Source organism: Sinocyclocheilus anshuiensis, unplaced genomic scaffold (genome assembly GCF_001515605.1).
Source record: "Sinocyclocheilus anshuiensis isolate Anshui unplaced genomic scaffold, SAMN03320099.WGS_v1.1 scaffold278, whole genome shotgun sequence".
In the NCBI taxonomy this organism is placed as follows: domain Eukaryota; kingdom Metazoa; phylum Chordata; class Actinopteri; order Cypriniformes; family Cyprinidae; genus Sinocyclocheilus; species Sinocyclocheilus anshuiensis.
The window spans coordinates 2464080-2483947 of NW_015546072.1; the positions used below are offsets into that span (position 1 = coordinate 2464080).

General features: G+C 39.8%; 1 protein-coding gene across 14 annotated transcripts in view; it reads right to left on the reverse strand.

Annotated features, from left to right (window-relative positions):
• The window catches only part of kcnt1b (potassium sodium-activated channel subfamily T member 1b), an 86036-nt gene that overhangs the window by 54894 nt on the left and 11274 nt on the right, over positions 1-19868 (reverse strand). For 12 of the 14 annotated variants that reach the window (XM_016501138.1, XM_016501141.1, XM_016501135.1 and 9 more), the window contains exon 1: positions 9233-9608. The exons of the other annotated variants lie outside the window; for them this stretch is intronic. In XM_016501138.1, the coding sequence (XP_016356624.1) occupies positions 9233-9378 (146 nt within the window). In that variant the 5' untranslated portion in view covers positions 9379-9608. Of the gene's footprint in view, positions 1-9232; positions 9609-19868 lie in introns of those variants that run through there. 14 annotated transcript variants of the gene reach the window in all.

The window sequence follows — 19868 nt, forward strand, 5'->3', positions numbered from 1 at the left end:
TTCTGCGTCTTTCTCCGACAGTTTAAATGCTTCCACACTGCTGACGTGTGTGCTGCATAATAAAGAGTGCGCGCCTCTCACTCTGCGCTGGTTGCTATTTGATCGCGTCATATCATTGTTCAGTACAATTTATTTGGTCTTTTCGCTTATTCGGCCGAACACTGAAAGAGCTTTTTTTTGCTATTTTTGGCCGAATAATTTCGGTTGCCGAACATTCGGTGCATCCCTAATTTCTATCATGTTTTCCAAAATCTGGCAAGCTCTTTTGAACAATGGAAGAGTATTTTAAGTTCAAGCTAAAACCATTTACAGTATAGGGGGGCTTAATCTTATTGCTGGAACTCAACTTTCCCGCAGAACTGATTTCAAACCACACACACAAAAATACTTTTCTGTATGTTTGGATAGATACCGAAACATACAATATGAATGTACTGACAACATCTAAAATGGAAACATTACGTATTTACAGCAATAGAAATGTAAAATATTTACCAATATATTTGTATAGTTGTGGGGGGGGGGGTCCTGCAGGGTCACAGCTCTGTAGAGTTTAGTTCCAACCCTGTAGTTTTCAAATGAGCTTGAAGGATTTGATTAGCTGGAACATTTAATTAGGACTGAAGCTAAACTCTTCAGGGCTGTGGCCCTACAAGAGATTTACACCCCTGCCTTAAAGGGATAGTTCACCCAAAAATGAAAATTCTGTCATTAATTACTCACCCTCATGTCGTTCCAAACCTGTAAGACCTTCATTCATCTTCGGAACACAAATTAGCTTTCTGACCCTCCACAGACAGCAACACAACTGAAATGTTCCTAGGTCCAGAAACGTAGCAGACAACAAAAATAACGACTTTATTCAATAAATTTTGTCCTCCTCATCCCGTCTGAGGCAGCGTGACACCATTGTGGAGAGTATCACAACGCATGCGCTTACTCTCCTCTCAATGTAAACAACGCATGCGCGTGCTGCTGCTTACGTTGAACACACATGCGCATCCATAGACAGCAACATAACTACCATAATAATTTAAATTTTTGGGTGAACTAATGCTTTAGTCCTACCCTCAAACTTTATCATAGCCACTTTTATAGAGAGTATAAAAGGAATATAAAAAATATAAAGGGTAAAATTATGTAAAATGATACATTTTAGTTTCAGTATACCAAATAAATTGACATTTTTGCGCTGATAATCCAACTCCATCTTCTAAATATACATTTTAATGACAAATGTAATGGACAGTTGAGTGTAATCGCCTTTATTTATTGCTATAATGTAAAAAAAATCCACTTTAACTGTACAAAACAAATAATATCAGATACTGTAAATCTAATCTGTAGTTAACTACTAGCTAAGTAGCTAACAACAGCAAAAAAAATAAATAAATAAATATGCTAACAAAATTAACAAAGATAATCTATATCCTAAACCTAACCACAGGCTCTACTCTTTACCACAATGGTAACTCTCCAAAAACAGACCCATTTAAATCCAAAATAACAGAACAAACACTACCAGAACTCTCTCTATATATTGTGCAAAAACACACAAAATAACACTTAATTTCAACATTTACTCTCCTTTAACAGTCCAAAGCAAAGCATGCTGGGAAGATGAAATCTGCTCTAACTAATTTAAGTAATGCTCAATATAATCAGTTAATGAGTTCACATAACTTTTTTCTATTAGGTACAATAAACCTTCAGTACTTGAGTAAAATAAACTTGTTCCTTTTATTAAATTTGACAGTTATGTTTTAGAGTAAATGATTTACATTTTACATGTCTGTATTGTAAGTATTATTGTATATCCAAACATAAGAAAATGTACATGTGGTAGAACCACACTTTATGTAAAATACATAAGAATACTAATATAATTATATAATACTAAGAATACAATATATTAAAATAATCTAAAATTAAAATGTTAACAAATGAAATCAAGATACCAAATCAATCATATATCTGTTTCCCCCTCTAGAAGTATCGTTTTTACTGAAGAACATACAATTCATTAAACTTCTGGAATCACAAAATTGTCACAATTTTAAACCATTAAATACATGGATATATCCAGTTTCTGTTAATAAAAATAGTTTGAAAACATGAAGCTGTCATAATTACAGAAATACCAAAAATATATAAAACAGAACCACTGATTTAGTATATCTACCTACTCACAAAAACAAAATTTCTAGGCTGATGAACTAGAGTGTATAAGGAAGGAACATGATGCCCAGTTCTGATTTCTGTCTGTTGAGTCCCTGCTGTCGGACTGGATGATTTTTCGCTTGTCTAAAGCTACACCTACATACAGTACAAATACAAACCCTGCACTGCACCACAGCATTTCACAGCACCCTCAGAAACATTTCACTCTCGCTGCGAGCTGCTCTGAAGCTCCAGCTATTTTACAAAGCTGATCTATGCAAAGCTCAGAAAGAGAGTTGTTGACATATTAAGGAACGATCATTTTCATTATATATAACTGGTGTCAGTGAGTCCCCTCATATTCTGGCTTACAATACACTGTGTACTACACTTATGCAACACTCATTTCCAAAAAATTGTTGACTCAGTGTTAGGCCTGTCGCAATAATCAATATATCGACTTATCGCACAATATATGTACATGACCTCGATCATTTTTGGTGACGCAATATATCGCCAAAAATATTATATTTACTTAAAAATTAATGTCACCATGTTTTTTTTTTGCATTCCACTTGCGCCTGTGTCTTTTGCAGCTTCTCATACATAATGTGGTGTAGTCATGAGGTGCTAGTTCAAATTAAAAAAATGCTTCTACAGACAAAGTTTCATCTGCAGATAGCAATAGCAATAGTGTGCACCCTTCATTTACAGAGAAAAGAAGGTCAGGAAAAAAAGTTCTTTGTGCATTTTTCTTTTTTCTACTTGTTACTTTGCACTTTTTGTTAGAAAATGTTTATTTACTATTAATTAAAGTTTTTTAAGGTATCTGATATTTTGATATTTATTTTCATGATCTAAATTCTTAAAAATTTAAAGTTTGTTGTCATTTGGAAGTGTGCAGGCCTTCTTGCATTATTATGCTTTTACATTATGATTATATATTCAGTGGCATAAAAAGGTCTTTAAAATGACAATAATATCGCTCATCGCAATTATTTCTGGGGCAATATATCGCACAACAAAAAGTTGTTATCGTGACAGGCCTACTCAGTGTACCAATTCAGTATGAAAAAATGTGATATGGTATATGTCAAATTGTCAAAATAAAATGAAGCAGGCTGCTCTGATATTGGTTTTTTTTTACAAATGCAATGACTTTTGCCACACATGATCTCTCGTTTGACAGCTTGCCAGGAATTTATGAAGAATATAGCAGCACAAAAATGTGCCATCTTACACATTGCAAATACCCCCAACATTTTAAGGAGAGCTGACCATACAAACAATTTCACTCCTTCACTCCTTGCTGTCTTCACTAAGTGCTCAAAAAAGAAATGGAAAGAGCTGACAGGGCAGAGAAATGCCCTTCGGGTATAATCAAAATGTGTCACAAAGTGGTCCAAAAGTAGCTTTGAAATTAAGTCAGTGTAGATCATTCAGATTTTTAAAAAAATATTTGGGTTGTTTAGAATCGTGAAACAGAAGTGGTTATTTGTGTCATGGTACATTTTGCATTAGTCACCATCAAAGGTGCAGTTTTCTCGCAGCTTCGCAAAACTGAAGTTGAGCCACTGATGTCACATGGACTGTTTTACCGATTTCCTTACTACGTTTCTAGACCTGGGAACATTACAGTTGCGTTGCTGTCTATGAAGGGTCTGAGAGCTCTCACATTTCATAAAAAATATCTTAATTTGTGTTCCGAAGATGAACGAAGGTCTTATGGGTTTGGAACGACATGAGGGTGAGTAATTAATGACAGAATTTTCATTTTTGGGTGAACTATCCCTTTAAGTAATAAAAGTGTACATCTTTAAAATGCCTGCAGCGCAGCGTAGCAGTTACCATACGGTGCTCGGCAGTGGTCAAGAAGAATTTAAACAGTGAATTTTGAATCAAATTCTTCCTGTAAAATCAGAGATTCAGACAGCAATTAAAATAAATCACAACCTTGGTGTTTGTCAAAAAAAGTAGGTAAAAGTACATAAAAGTAGGTAATTTGGTCAGGGATTTGTATGCAGGTGGTGAGAGAAAAAGACCAACATTCTGGATTCGGACAGCATTAAAATCACAGACTAACCCCTGCAAACGCTGAAAATTCCTTACGTCCACATGAGAAACAACTACCGTCTGTACAGGGCTTTTGAGACATTTAAAATATATTTGCCAATTTGTCATTTACAGTGCTTCAAAAATGTGCCTTTTTCACTCTGTGTCAAACATGGGAAAATATTTATTTATTTATTTATTATAATAGTTACTATCAAGTGTCATAAAACTGTTTGCTAATTGGTTACAGAACAAGTATTTTTATCATCTAATAATATGTATAAAATAAACTTATATTAGGCATTTCCACTCTATTAAGGCTTGTTCACACCAAGAACTGTAACTATAATGATAATGATAACTATTAATGTCCACACCAGTGGGAAATAACATTCTGTTTATTATAAGCCCTCCCTGCAATTCTGTTGTCTGCCGCTTTAAATGACTGAGCTCTTTAAATTGGATTTTAATTGGCTGTCAAATGTTTAGGTTTTTTTTTTGTACATCAGCTAAAGTTCTGAAAGTGATTCCAACATTATTCAGAATTAGGATGATTATTAAAACTTTATAAATACCGTTATTGTCCTTGGTACTATAGGGACATTTATAAGAGTCATGACTATATGTCATCACTGAATGTAACATACATTGCTATATGTTAAAATGCATCAAAACTTTTTTTTTTTTACATACTGACTTATAAGGCATTCTCACAAACAATGTACTACAGAATACGCTAACCTTCCAGAGTGGAAGTCACACCAGCATTTCTTTAAAACTGAAATTAGGCTAAATTTAATGCAAATTTGCATTACTGCAAAACTTTGTTTATTTTTGGTTAGCTGAATATCTTCTCTGCTGGCCAAAAAATGGCCGATATCTTTATAAATCATCCTTTCTAATGTTTAAGATCATTGTAACAGGGTGGAAACAATACAAAGGCTAAATTAGCTCTGAATATATGTTGTTGGAATGAAGGTTCACCTCGAATTTCAATTCAGTTCCTATATCTATACCTTTTAACTTTAATAATATAATATAACCCAATTTTCAAGCCAAAGGCAATGTCACCACATGTAGATAAAAAGGAAAGTCCTTAATCTTTTAATAGTTCAAATGTATATCCAAATGCATTTGTGTGATGTGTACAATAAAACATCAAAATAATAAGAAAGTGTTTAATAATATGAATATGAATATGATAATATTAAGCAATGTTAAGACTTAATAAGTGTTTGAAAGTTGGTCAAAATATAATAGTGCTGTCAAACGATTAATTGCATCCAAAATAAGTTTTTGTTTACATAATATATGTGTGTGTATATTTATTATATATAAATACACACACATACAGTACATATTTTGAAAATATTTGCATGTATATACATTTATATATTTATATTCTTATTTTATATTATATATATAAATATATTTAATATATAAACATAACATATTTTTCTTAAATATATACATGCGTGTGTTTGTATTTATATATACTTAATAAATATACACAGTATACACACATATATTATGTAAACAAAAACTTTTATTTTGGATGCGATTATTGACAGCACTAATAATATCACATCAATAAAGTGCCAATGCAGTTGGGTTTTTACAGCTTGTTTTACAGCTTCAGGTAGTACTAATACAAGCAGAAAGCAATTTCAATTTCACCCTGATGTTGAAATTTTGAATGACAACACACTGCATTTTTTCCCATTTTAATTTGTGTTTTTTTTTTAACCATTGCTTTCCTCCTTACTGCAATTACTTGACATGATGACAGTATGAAAGACAGTTAATTAAGATTCCTTTTCATCCTTGTGTAAGCCTGTGCCCTATTTATAGTCTGCTCTTGGCAACTAATGCCAAGATAGACTTGCCTATTATATATTGTTGTTAAGGCATCCACTGGGCAGATCAATAGAGGGACAGAGGAATTGACATATTTCCTTCTTTAAAGCCCTGGAGGACTCAAAAGATGTTACATTAACATCATATTTTATTTATACAGGCAATAAATGTTAATTAAACACTGCTGGCCACCAAAACCTTTTACCTTCAGGGGTTCACAGGTTTATGTGTTTAGACATCACAACACAAGTCTGAAATTAAAAGCCTCCATCTCCATTATTTAAAGAGTTTTACAAAGATACAGTGTACTATACAGCTAAGGTCTAGAAGCGAGGTTTACTGCAGCAGATAAAATGCCATAAACGCTTATGAATTATCTTTGCCAAACAATTTTGCCAATGGGAATTACATGAAATGTGCACTCCAACCAGAAGATTAGGGATGCAACGATTATAGATTTTGTTGGTAAGATTATTGTCTGAGGAATAATCATGGTTTTACGATTATGGCGATTATTATGCATTTATTCAATTCAACATTACTAATGTATAAAATCACATGAACACTCTTTAGATATTAAAGTGCTATTTTTTTTTTTGCTGGCTTTTGAAACAGAAATAACACCGTAACCAACAATACAGCACAAAATAATAATAAACAAAAGACAAAGAAAAGTCCATCTCTCCTATTGAAATTTAAAAAAGGTGACCTCTGCTCTGTAAACATCCATGACAGTATTTCTCTTTTGAAAATAACAAATGGAAATAGATCACAAAAGTATTTAATGTTTTCAGTTTGTACATTCTTTACATTTCTTTTGGACCTGGGGTACAGAATTTGGAAACATGGTGAAAAAAACAAATCTTATGAATAATACTACAACAGGGATAGTAAATAACAAAGTTTGGCCTGAGAAAACCATGTCTATTATTTAGGTTTGTGAGATTGGACATCGCACTGCGCATGTATACAAACATTCAGGAGGACACAAAATTCTTGAGAACGCTGCCCCACGACTTTTATTAATAAAATAGATTAAATAGCCTACTAGAGAGATGCACAGATGCAGGTAGGCAACTGTCACCTCTCTCTCTCTCTCTCTCTCTCTCTCTCTCTCTCTCTCTCTCGATCGAATAATTAATTCAAGTAGCTAAATATTATAATTAATTAATTCAAATAAATGTGATCTTACCGCACTATTTCATCTCTTTCTGATCTGAAGCGGGCAGAATGCTGAGCTAACGAGCCGTAGCTTCACGTCAGGTTTTTCTTGCCTTCACGTCGTGCATTAAAATTGTTCAATGTACAGCTAGCCATGCATTATCCCTAATGTGTTTGCTCTTTAGCAGCAGTTTTTTACGGCAATATTTAAATGACACCCTGGTCATTCTTGGTGTACGCAAAATGGTCCCACACTATCGACAAGCATTTCTCTGGTGGAAATAAAGCTTCGCTGTTTGGTCCCTCTGTCACAGTTAATCTAATGCGTGTAATAGCCTCTGTGTCTCTGATAAGCACTTCATTTTAAGCTGGTGCACCTTTAGTGTAACTTTGTTTCCATTTTGCACAAGCTGCAACAGTTCCATTCCGTGTAACAGAAACAATCAGTTTAGCAGAACCTTTACGATTAATTAACCGTGATGTTTTAAAGCACGGTTAATCGCGAAACCGGTTAATCGCTGCATCCCTACAGAAGATACATGCATATATTTAAATATTTTATATTTAGAGCAATTATACCATATAAAATACATATAAATGGTATTACAGTGCACTTTAATTACATAAAAAATCCAGAGTATAACCATAATCCATTTCTCACTCTATGCTCCTTATAGAAAATTATTTTGACATTTTTACACAACTCTACAGCTCTCCCTTTGCTCATCTCTCATATTCAGCTCAACTGCAAACACAAGTGCCTTTGTGCACCATTATCGCAGTAGGGAAATAGGCTGAATGGGCAGTTGGAGTGGATTACATTAGAGGACATCATTGAACAGATATGAAACCAACTCTGCAGGAAGCTGCATTAGGTCCATAGAGCTTCAGCTCACATTGAAAGAACTGCTTTAGAGTGAGATGAGAGCTGGGTGTGGACTAAGAATAAAGAAAAGCATTGTGGATGATTATTTTGCCTAACCAAACCATGATGAACTAATCATATATTATGTGATTTGCATATAGACTGATATTGGTTTATACCACCTTATAATAAGTGATAGTATGCTTTACAGGTGCCTGTTCAGCTTCAGTCAACAATCATATGCAAATTACATGACCATGAGGTTGTATTATTTGAAAAACTCATTAATATAGGTAAACTCATCTGTCAGTTGGATCCAATAACATTCGACAATGAGATGGAAAATAAAACATGCATTCAAAATTAACGACTGAGGTTTACTGATCAAATAAATACACATATGAATATGATATAAAGGCCACACAGAGCAAATGTGAAAAAGAAAATACATCTGTTTACTACTTCACCAGCACTTTAAAAGTAATTTGTTTATAAGGGAACAAAGTGATTTGCACAAAGCATCGTATTTTACTGTCAAATGATTATTTGACACCAAATTAGTAGAGGTTTCTACAAGTCAAGCCTTCTGAATTGCTCAAAAAAGAGGAATACCGGCGGTTTGCATTAGACTACAACATAAAATCAATATCCACAACAATCTAAGTTTTATTTCTTAATGTAATAAAGAGCTATTAGATGACTGGATGAGTAAATATAAAAGACTTACAGAAAGAAAAAGAGATGCAGCACCCTCCTGTCAGTCATATTAAATTATAAACGTTTTAGGTGGCTTTATGTAATCTTTGTGGCAGATTAATATTGCCACAGCATTATCAGGCAGACCTGACATTCCTGTATTAGATCGCATTGGTGTGCAATGCCAGTGATCAAAACGAATAGAATTTCAGATCACTGATGTGATTCCCTCAAGACTACTTCAACAAAATCGCCAACCATTTACATGCAAGCTCCACTAAACACGAAATATACGATTTCTTGATCGTTTCATCCATCATCGACATTAGCGCATCAGTTTTGAGTTCCTCCCAGTGAATGTGGCGCGTGCTGGAGGATGCTGCAGTTTTGTGATCAAACAGTGTTCACACACACATGCTGCTTGAAACGGGACTGCGGTACCTTTGGCCAGCATCGCTCGCAAAAGAACCCATCGTCCGAACCGGCACCGTCGAATTGAGCCAAATGTGCTCGAAGGATTTCCTGGCTTCGGTCTTCACGTCCGGGTCGATTTCGGACGGCGACTCGGTTCTTTTGGCACCTGCCATTCTTCAGGCTCACAAGTTACCGCCAGCAGAGATGGACGGGGGCTGTCAGCGCGGGCTCATGCTTCACTTTACCGCGCGTCGCATCCGTAAATACACCTGCTGCCGGACACGCGTACTACGCCGATGAGGGTAATCACAATCTCTCACGACTGAAGAACTGAGGCTCGTGGAGTCTTCAGTGCTCAATATGGTCTGAAGATTCTCCAGCCTACAGCCTCAACTGCGCAAGTGTATCTGAACCGAATCACATTACCACATCAAAACCAAGACATCAAGCTGACCCACACATTTTAATAATGCTGAAAAATACAGCCTTTCAATGGAGAGATGAAAGATGAAGATAATGGGCTGTATATGATATGCATTTTAAAAAACTAAAAAACAACAACAGCATCATTATCAGCACTTGGAAATATTTAATTAAAAAGTGAGGCCAGAAAGAAAGAGCTTTTTAAACAAATTCAACCAAACACATAGGCCTATATAACTATAGGCTTCGGATTAAATTAATAATGTGAGTAATATTGCCTAATGGAGTGCAGAGTTAAGTATTTTGTATTTTGTAGCTTTGTGTTTATTTAAGGCAGCTAGATGCTATTTACACTAAATGCAAATAGCTATAGATTCTATTTACACTATGTTAAAATAGCAATGTTCTGCTTTTTTTTACTACTTATTGCAAATAGTGGCAATTATCTGCTCCTCAGTATTGTAGTACATTATAAAACGGTATGCAATAATAACGTATTGAGTGTAAATTTTAATTCAAATTATTAAATGGATGCCGGCTTATTGGTACAATAAAGCCCTCCATACACCTACCCCTTACTCTGCCTAATATTTTATTTTCAATTATTTGATTGTTTCCTTCATTTTTATTGAAAATAAATGCCTTTCTGATGTGATATGGGATTTAAAAAAAAGGAAAGAGTTCTGCAAAAGGCGGATTCGAACTTGGGACGATCATGTCAAAAACACTATGGCAGGGGTGGCGAACTCCGGTCCTGGAGAGCCCCTGCAGAGTTCAGCTCCAACCCTAATTAAAACTAATATAAAAAAGTAAAGACTAAAAAGCTTTAAAATATTCCTTGTTCCTTGTACCTGCCTGTAGCTTCCTAGTAACCGTTCATACCTTGATTAGCTTGTTCAGGTGTTTGATTAGGGTCGAAGCAAAACTCTGCAGGGCTGCGGCTCTCCAGGACCGACGTTCGCCACCCCTGCACTATGGTATGAGCTTTACCATCTACTCCGGTTGGTCGATAATCGTCTTTAGTAGTGTTAATGACTAGCCCAATCACACGTTGGTGGGTGGAGTTAGTGTAAATAGCTTCTGCCAACAAGTTGGGCTATTTGCATTTAGTAAATAGACACTCAGTTTATGTAAAGTTTAGAATTTTAAATTTTATGAAGAAAATGATGATGCAACTTGCCACCAGGATGCAGTGTTTTGGATGGTTTCTAGGGCATTGCTATGCAGTTGCTAAAGTGTTCTGGCGGTTGTTAGCACCTTGCTATGTGGTTACTAAGGCATTGCTTGTTTTGTGTAATTTCTTGTCTGGTCTCCGGAGTGTTGTTGTTGAGACAGTGTTATTGTTGTTACGCAGTTGCTACAGTGTTCTGGGTGGTTGTTTTAACACATTGTGTTTGCTTGGGTGCTCTGTGTAGTTGCTGATCATCTGGGCGTTGCAATGCAGTTGCCCAGTATTCTGGGTGGTTGTTAGTGTGATGCTATCTGGTTGCTATAGTGACTGGGTGGTTGCTAGGACACTGCAAGGGTGTAAGGTCCACCAAGTGAAAATTGTAAGCAAAAGTGTCTAGAAACATAATATCACACCTCTCCTCAAGTTAAGTCAAGCCATGCTTATTTGTATATCTGTTGTGGGGTTTACTGATCACGCTGTTAAACTGATACTGTGAGACACATTTCAATTACAGTTCAACACTATATTGTCCTTTTTCGCTATGACACTCAATATGTGTACTGGCCAAAAGTAGCATTTACCCTTAAGAAACTGTTCAGGCTTAGAAACATTCAAGTACCTACTGTATAGTATACCTCCAGAGACCAAACACCTTTTATATAAATGATTACAGCACATGCGCCAGAAAGCAAACATCAACACGCCGCTGTAAGCATTAAATCTTCACGAACAGAGAGAACGGCCCACTGGCTGTAGTGGGAGTCTCGGTTCTCTCTCAGTCTCTGCACTGAGGATGTAACAGTATGTAACAGTAGATTATGAGAACAGCAGACAGGGGATTCCACCAATGAAACATCACAGTGACACCCTGTGGTCAGAGGAAGAGCCATACTCATCTTTCCCAATCCTCCCTGAGACAGTGTTATTGTTATTGTCAGAGAATTATTGATTTTTATTAGCTCAGGAGGCGTGAGGAGAAATCTCAGTGAAATCTGAATCTACAAGACATTCACACCAACAACCAACTTTTCTATCTTTATTTTTTTTAAGGAACTAATGGAAGATTTTTAACTAATCAAGTTACAATGTTAAATATACTATATCATGAAGATATAAACATCATGAAAACAAGATAAATTTACTAGTGAATCTAAACTGTAAACATAAATAATTAATTTTAAATGTTTTTCTCCTCCCAATAAAACCTTTTAATTTTTTAAATATATGTCAGTTAGCCAAATCAATTAGCCATTTGGCAAGAAATGTAATTCACAATGTATTTTCCTATGTCTTACAGTTTTTTAACAACTGGTTGTGTACATTTTCACCCATTAACATGATTAAATACCTTAAAAAGGGATAGTTCACCCAAAAAAGAAAATTATGTCATTAATTATATAGAAACAGATCTAACACATTCAAGGCCCAGAAAGATTCATCAGAAATTGTTGAATAAAGTTTTGTTTTCTTTGAGCACAAAAAGTATTCCTGTAGCCTCATAAAATTAAGGTTGAACCACTGATGTCACATGGACTGTTTTAACAATGTTCTTACTACCTTTCTGGGCCTTGAACATGGTAGTTGCATTGCTATTTATGGAGGGTAGAAAGCTCTCAGATTTAATCAAAAATATTTGTTTTTCGAAGATGAACGAAGGTCTTACAGGTTCGGAACGACATGAGGGCGAGTCATTAATGACATAATTTTTATTTTTGGGTGTACTATCCCTTTAATTTAACAATAACCTTAAAAATTCAACATGCCGGTAGCACTACAAGTATCTCTTTTTAATGAAGTACTTTATTGCATTTCATGCACTGCAGTACACGTTTGGAAAAAAAATACAATATAATAAAATAACTTCATTTTTTTTAGATATGTAATATTCTTGAATATGGGATTAGTGTAACAAAGCACTAATAAAGCACATTGTTATTTAATTAAGATTAATTATATGTTTTCAAACAAATTTAAATAAGTTGAAATTGTGAAAATTGGATGTACAGTGGATACATAAAGTTTTGCTAATGCTAAATTTGAATTTGATATGTACATAACCAGACGTAATTTGTCAAAGTAATTTGACTGAACAAACTAAAGTCTGATCAAATAGAAAGAGCTCCTTAAGGTAATAACGTACTTGGTTACTAACGTAACCTCGGCTCTCTGAGATTCGGGAACAAGTACTGCATCTGCTAAGATGCTATGGGAAAAAGCCTTTTTTCTCCTGAACTGAAGCCTTTTTTCAATCACGCAGTGAAACTGCACAGCCATTGGTTCGTGGTCGAACCATTGATTGGTCGTGCGGCTACATAGCACGGCTAGCAATGCAGTACTCGTTCCCATATCTCAGGGAACCGAGGTTACGTTAGTAACCGAGTACGTTCCCTGTCGATACTATACTCGTACTGCATCTGCTAAGATTCTATGGGAACACAGTACAGTCACGCTGTGCTAAGGTAGAGGAATGACTATAAGTATCATAACTTCCGTAAGCAGCAATGCCCAAAGAGAAGTTAACAACAACCCAAGGCTAAGACGGCCTGAGCTTCTTGAGGTCACACCCGGCCTGGTTATTCGTTCCAGAGTTCTCCTGCAACTTTGGCATCCAGGGGTCGAGAGCTGACAGGTGAACTAATGCCAGAGAGCTTGAGCGTGATATGGTCAAGGGCTCTTTATCAGATCTGTTTGTGTAATGCAGCGCGTGTCTCATCAAGCGGAGAGGATCCGGAGGACTTCCAGGTTATAAAACCTTGCGAATGTGGACGGCGAGGCCCAGCCGGCCGCCTCACAAATATCCGCAATGGACACACCGCTGGACCATGCCCAAGACGAGGCGATGCCTCTGGTAGAATGGGCCCGTACTCCGATGGGACATTGAAAGCCCAAGGAAGAGTAGGCTAGCGTGATGGCGTCTACTATCCATCTAGAGAGTCTTTGCTTCGTGACCGGATGCCCTTTGGTGCGGTTACCGAAGCTGACAAAGAGTTGTTCCGTTCGTCTATAAGGGGCGGAACGCTCAATGTAAATTCTCAGAGCTCTGATGGGGCAGAGCAGAGATAACTCTCTGTCCTCTTCAGAGGGAGGAAGCGCAGAGAGCGTAATGACCTGTGCTCTGAATGGAGTGGAGAGCCCCTTTGGTACTTAACCATGCCTTGGTTTCAGGACGACCTTAGAGTCGTTAGGCCCGAATTCCAGACAGGCAGGCCTAATGGAGAGCGCCTGCAGGTCCCCTATTCGCTTTACTGATGCTAGTGCCAGAAGCAGAGCAGTCTTCAGCGACAGTGACCGAATGTTGGTAGACTGTAGCGATACTTAAGACTCGCCCTGGGAGGCTCGAAGGCTCCCGTCGAGCGGCCAGAGGTGTAGGGCCCACAGATCGAGCCGAGGGTGCCATATTGTTCCGTTCGCTTGAGAGAGGAGATTCCTTCTCAACGGAATGGGCCAAGGGGCCGCTACCAACAGCTGAGTCAGCTCTGATAGCCACAGCTGGTTCATCCAGAGAGGGGCCACCAGTAGAACCTTGTGTTTTTGTTCCCTGATTTGCCTGATTATGTGTGGGATCAGGGCGATTGGGGAAAATGCATAAAGAAGGAGGTTGGGCCAATCGTAATAAATTGGGCAGTGAGAGTTGTCTTCTGAGGCGAAGAGGTCTACCTCGGCCTCGCCGAAGATCTCCCAGATCCTCTGAACCATCTGCGGATGGAGCGTCCACTCCTCTGAGGGGACATTGCTCCTTGATAATATGTCCGCTCCTTGATTCAATTTGCCCGGGATATGCACTGCTCTCAGCGAGCGCAGGTTGAGTTGAGCCCAATCCAGGAGGCGCTCTGCCAGAATGAAGAGACGTGAGGAGAGGCCTCCTTGGCGATTTATGTAGGACACCACAGACATGTTGTCCGACCGGATTAGCACATGGTGCCCTTTTAGGACTGGCAGGAAGAACTGACAGTCTCGACACACTGCTAGCATTTCCAGGCAGTTGATGTGGAAGCCTTTCTCCGCTTTCGACCAGTGGCCTTTACCTTCGCACAGCGCTCCCCAACCTGTGTTGGAGGCATCTGTCGTGACAACAGTCCTTCTGCAAACCATTCCCATGGTCACGCCCTGTTCCATCCAGCGAGAGCTCTTTCAGGGGGCCAGGGCTGTTATACAGGTCTGATTCCCCCTGACCTACAGGCGTCCGTGACGCCACGCATGGGATGGAACCCGTGGTTTCCAGGGGGTGCATACGAAGCAGACCCAACTGTAGCACTGGCGATACCACAGCCATGAGGCCCAGCATCCTCTGAAACATTTTGAGAGGGCGAGTGGTACCAATCTCGAAGGAGGTCGCCAGTCTCTGTATGGCCAGAGCCCGTTCCGGCGCAACTACAGCTCTCATTTGAGGCGAAAATTGTTCCCAGAAACGATATTCGCTGGCTGGGGAACAACGCGCTCTTGGCAAAATTGACCCTGAGTCCCAGGCACTCTAGGTGACTGAGGAGGAGGGTCCTGTTTGATATTAGTTCTGCCTCTGACTGGGCCAAAACGAGCCAATCGTCAAGGTAGTTGAGAATGCGGATTCCCATCTGTCTCAGAGGGGATAGAGCCGCGTCCATGCACTTTGTAAAAGTGCGGGGGGCCAGGGACAGCCCGAAGGGGAGGACCGTGTATTGATAAGCCACTCCCTCGAAAGTGAATCTCAAGAATCGCCTGTGACGGGGGCTATCTGGATGTGAAAGTATGCATCCTTTAGGTCCAGAGAAAAGAACCGGTCTCCTGAGCGAATCTGCACAAGGATCTGTTTCAGCGTAGTCATCCTGAACGACCTTTTCATGAGGGCGTGATTCAGGCGTCTGACATCGAGGATGGGCCGGAGGCCACCATCTTTTTTGGGGACGAGGAAGTAACGGCTGTAGACTCGCTCTGAGCTGGAGGAACCGTTTCTACAGCTCCTTTTGCCAGCAGATTCATCACCTCTGAGCGCAGGACGTGAGCGTCCTTGCTTTGCACTAAGGTGGGGACCACGCCACGGAAGCGCGGGGGTCTTCGAGCAAATTGGAGTGAATAAATTCATTTTATTATCCCCATGACCCATCTCGACACTCCGGGGATAGCCTGCCAGGCCTTGACCCGCGTGGTGAGGGGTTGAATTAACTCGAGTGACTGGCCGCATGGGGGCAGAATACTCGTGAGCAATGGAAGAGGAAGTTTGCTCTCTTTTTGAAAATGTTTGCGTTTTATTTTTCCCGCTATAACAGCGGCTGATTGCTTGGGCGCTTGAACGGACCCATTGTTTGCAAAAAACAAATTTTCCTCTGTACCCGGAGTTGAACGGGGTGTCAGGAGGTCTAAGAGAGGCTGCTTGGGAGGCGGTCCGGCCGTAGCGAGACCTGGCCCTATCCTCTTCCTGTCCCGCAGATCAGGAAGATGCCTGAGGCGCCAGGTCCAACACAATCTTGGGTCAGGGTGCCTGACGCTTAGGAAGAGGGTAGCGTCTGGCCGAGTGGGAGTGTCCTCGCATCTGCTGAGCCTTAGTGGGCTGAACGGTGGGGGCAACATGTGCTGGCTTTGCGGGCTGCTGAGTCGGCGTAGACTTAGGGCGACTAGAAGCAGCAGCGGAGCTGGTCAGTTGTGCTCCTCAGCTCCCTGAGGGTCACGGGTTCCAGGCCAGACTCATCTGAGGATGCGTGGATCTTGGCCTGAAATACCTGGAGGACCGCCATTGAATGAAGCACCGAAGCCGCCTGTCCAGCTGAAGTGTAGGCGCGTCCAGCGAGAGCTGAAGTGGTACTACACGGCTTGGACGGGTGAGTGGCCTTTGCTATCCAGCCGATAGCCGTGGGCGGGCAGTGGTGCGCAGCCACCGACTCATCCAGGGGAGGCAGTTTATCGTACCCCTTCTCTTCAGCGCCGTCGATATAAGTGAAGGTGGATGACGCAGAAGTACGGAGGCGGGCAGAGTAGGGAGCGCGCCACGATCTGGTGAGCTCGTCGTGGACCTCCGGAAATGAATGGATTCCTGCGGCGCCCCGGCAGGAACCATTCATCCTACACGAGAGGGCTCCTCTGGTGGAGACCACTCTAAACCCAGCTCTTCGACCGCTTTAGAGAGGATACGGAGAAGTTCGGCATCCATCCCGTCTTTGGCGGCACTGGGCGAGGATGATGGCAAGGCGGTGGGACTGCGTCCGAGGCTGTTAATGACATGCTGTCATCAAGCAGCTCGTCCTCACTTCCCCCAAATGAGACCAGGTCGCTCGCGCTGACAGAGGGACGCTGGTCAGACTGGGAGAAAAGGACGGGAGAACTCTCTCTCTGGGGCGAGGGCGAGGCACACGGGATCTGGGCCGACGTGAGCTCGCTCGCAGCCGGTCGCTCGAGTCCTCTGCCCCGCTGTTTTTTCCTCACAGGTCCCTGGGAGGAAGAAAACGGGAGGGCGCGAGGGACGGAGTCGCTCTCTGAAAAGAAAGCGATCCCCGAGCGAAGAGAGGCGAGACTGAAGTTCTCGCAGTGAGAACACTCAGTTCCCGTGAGCGCAGCTTCCGCGTGAGATTTCCCCAAGCAGGAAACGCACTCCACGGTGTGCAGGGGAGACCCCGCACGAACCGCAGTAACGGCACGGCATTTGCAACAACGCCAAGCTCTTTTAGTAAGCTCTTTTAGAATCACCGGATGGCGGCAGGGGAAATGGACCAGAACTGCTGCGTCGCTGAAGCAGCGGAGAAGCAGGTCAGCCATGCTGAGAGGTCCCGATTCCAGCTGGGAAGGCGTGTCAACGGCAAGCAGGCTTCGGATCAGCGTAGACGTCGCTGAAAGAGAAGAAATCTGAGAATCCTGTGGCGAATGCCCGCTTATATAGCTCCAATGGCTCCGCTGCCGAGCCATTGGTTCGTTTTTTATACACTGCACGAAACCAATGGCCGTGCAGTTTCACTGCGTGATTTAAAATAGGCTTCAGTTCAGGAGAAAAAAGGCTTTTTCCCATAGCGTCTTAGCAGACGCAGTACGAGTGTAGTATCGACAGGGAACTACACATTTACATTGTAAAGAAATGACACAACTAATTAAACCCGTTCTTTGATGAAGGTTTAATTAGAAAACATATGACTGGGTATGAAGTGTGGTGGTTTATCTTATGCCTGTGGTAAAAATGCTGTAGACCTCTTTATGCTGTATGTCTACTGGTGGATTATGTTTTTCTGCTGTTAACCACAAATGATCCGAAGTCAAGCAATCAAATGTTCCAAAAATGAACGCCACAGTCAGAGAATTCACAGCACAGCATCTGAAAGGACAGACCACTAATCACTAAACCATTTCCCCGTTCAGAACAGCAGATGGAAGTCTTGAGTGTAGAGATGATTTCATGTCACTACACATTAGCACAGAGCTGAGAGCTCCAGATTCCTCCAGCAGCTGCCTGAATCAGTGCAAGAGCCCCACTGGGCACAGTCAGCACGGCATCAGCCAAAACAGCAGCAAACACGCATGTGAGAAACAACACATGCTGCAATGCCTTTAATGCTCTTCTACAGATATTATATTCCACAAAGTATTGGATTCTTCATGCCTTCAGGCATAATATGACATCCTTATCCAGTCTTGATACAGCATGTGCAAGATGCTCTTGTCTGGGAGTCTGGTGGGAGAATCACGCGGAAAAAGCAGATGGATTTTATAGATGAATGATTCAGAACATGGCTCTATGCGCTACACAAGTTCCACGTTATTGCATTTTATTAAAGGGAAGCAGAGATAGAACGACCAAGACAAAGACTGTCCAAAAGACATCTAAATGAGAGGAACCATTGCTGGCTGTAATTCTGAGATTTCATGGCACATTTCACAAGAAAATTGAGCATCTAAGTGGGGGACAGAAGCACTACAAAAGGAAACGCGTGAATAATTGAGATTTAAAAGAATCAGCAGTGCAGTAGACAAAAAAAATTGTGCAAATAAAGAAGCTAAGACTAAATAAATATAATAAATGTGTTATTATTAGGACTGTTACCAAGACTGACTGACAAATTAACTAACTTACAAAAATGAACTAATTAAATCCCACAGGTTTCTGTAATAAATCGCAATTGATCATAACATTTAAATTTGTAATAATAAATATATCTGAATCCCCAAATTATTGCGGAAACAACAAAGACTGTATTTTAAATATTTGATATGTAAAATTTTTGTTTAATGTCATATTTTTAAGTACTATGAATGAAGGCCAGTATCATTGATATTTTTTCCGAGTTAATTATTTTTAACATGTTAAAACAGCAAATATTAATTGTGGAAACATGTTATTTTTTCTAGCCTAGTATTTAAAACAAGTAGAAAAGTCTAATTCCATAACCAGAGAATTCACTCTTAGATTATTTTATTTATTTATTTTTTATTCAACAAACCCTCCTGGAGAATGAAAGAATACAAAAACTGAGCATAAAATGAATATTAAACAACCATGTTATTACTGAAATGTTATTTAGCAGGGAACTGTCTGCGTGTATTGCTATGCAATCATCACAATATTCCAAAAATACCTATGAGATTTCTTGGCTAATCTCTTAATAGGCTGACATTTTTCAGTAAGGGGGATTGAATAATTAAGTCGTCTTTTGCATCTTTTTTTTTTAAATGAACAGCAGTTTGAAATGAACACATGTACAATCAGAGAAGGATTTAGCCTCACTGTTACACTGATCACAGTCTTTGTATACAATTCAAACGGCAAACAAGGCAGACGGCCTGTTTAAACTGAGATAACGGGTATCATAGTGGTTCTCAATAATATAAGTTGTCATGGCCACAACACACACTCCGTGACCATAACATTGTTTATTCATGGTCATGAAATGTGATGTGCACATTACCCTTAAAGGGATAGTTCACCCCAAAATGAAAACTGTCATCTTTTTTTTTTCACCCTCATGTTATTCCAAACAAGTATGACTGACTTCCTTCTTTGGAGCAAGTCTGTTGAAAAACGTCTCAGTGTTGGTTGCAACCTAGGCTCATTTTTAAAGGGGTCATATGATGCTTTTTTAAAGATCATTATTTTGTGTATTTGGTGTAACAGAATAT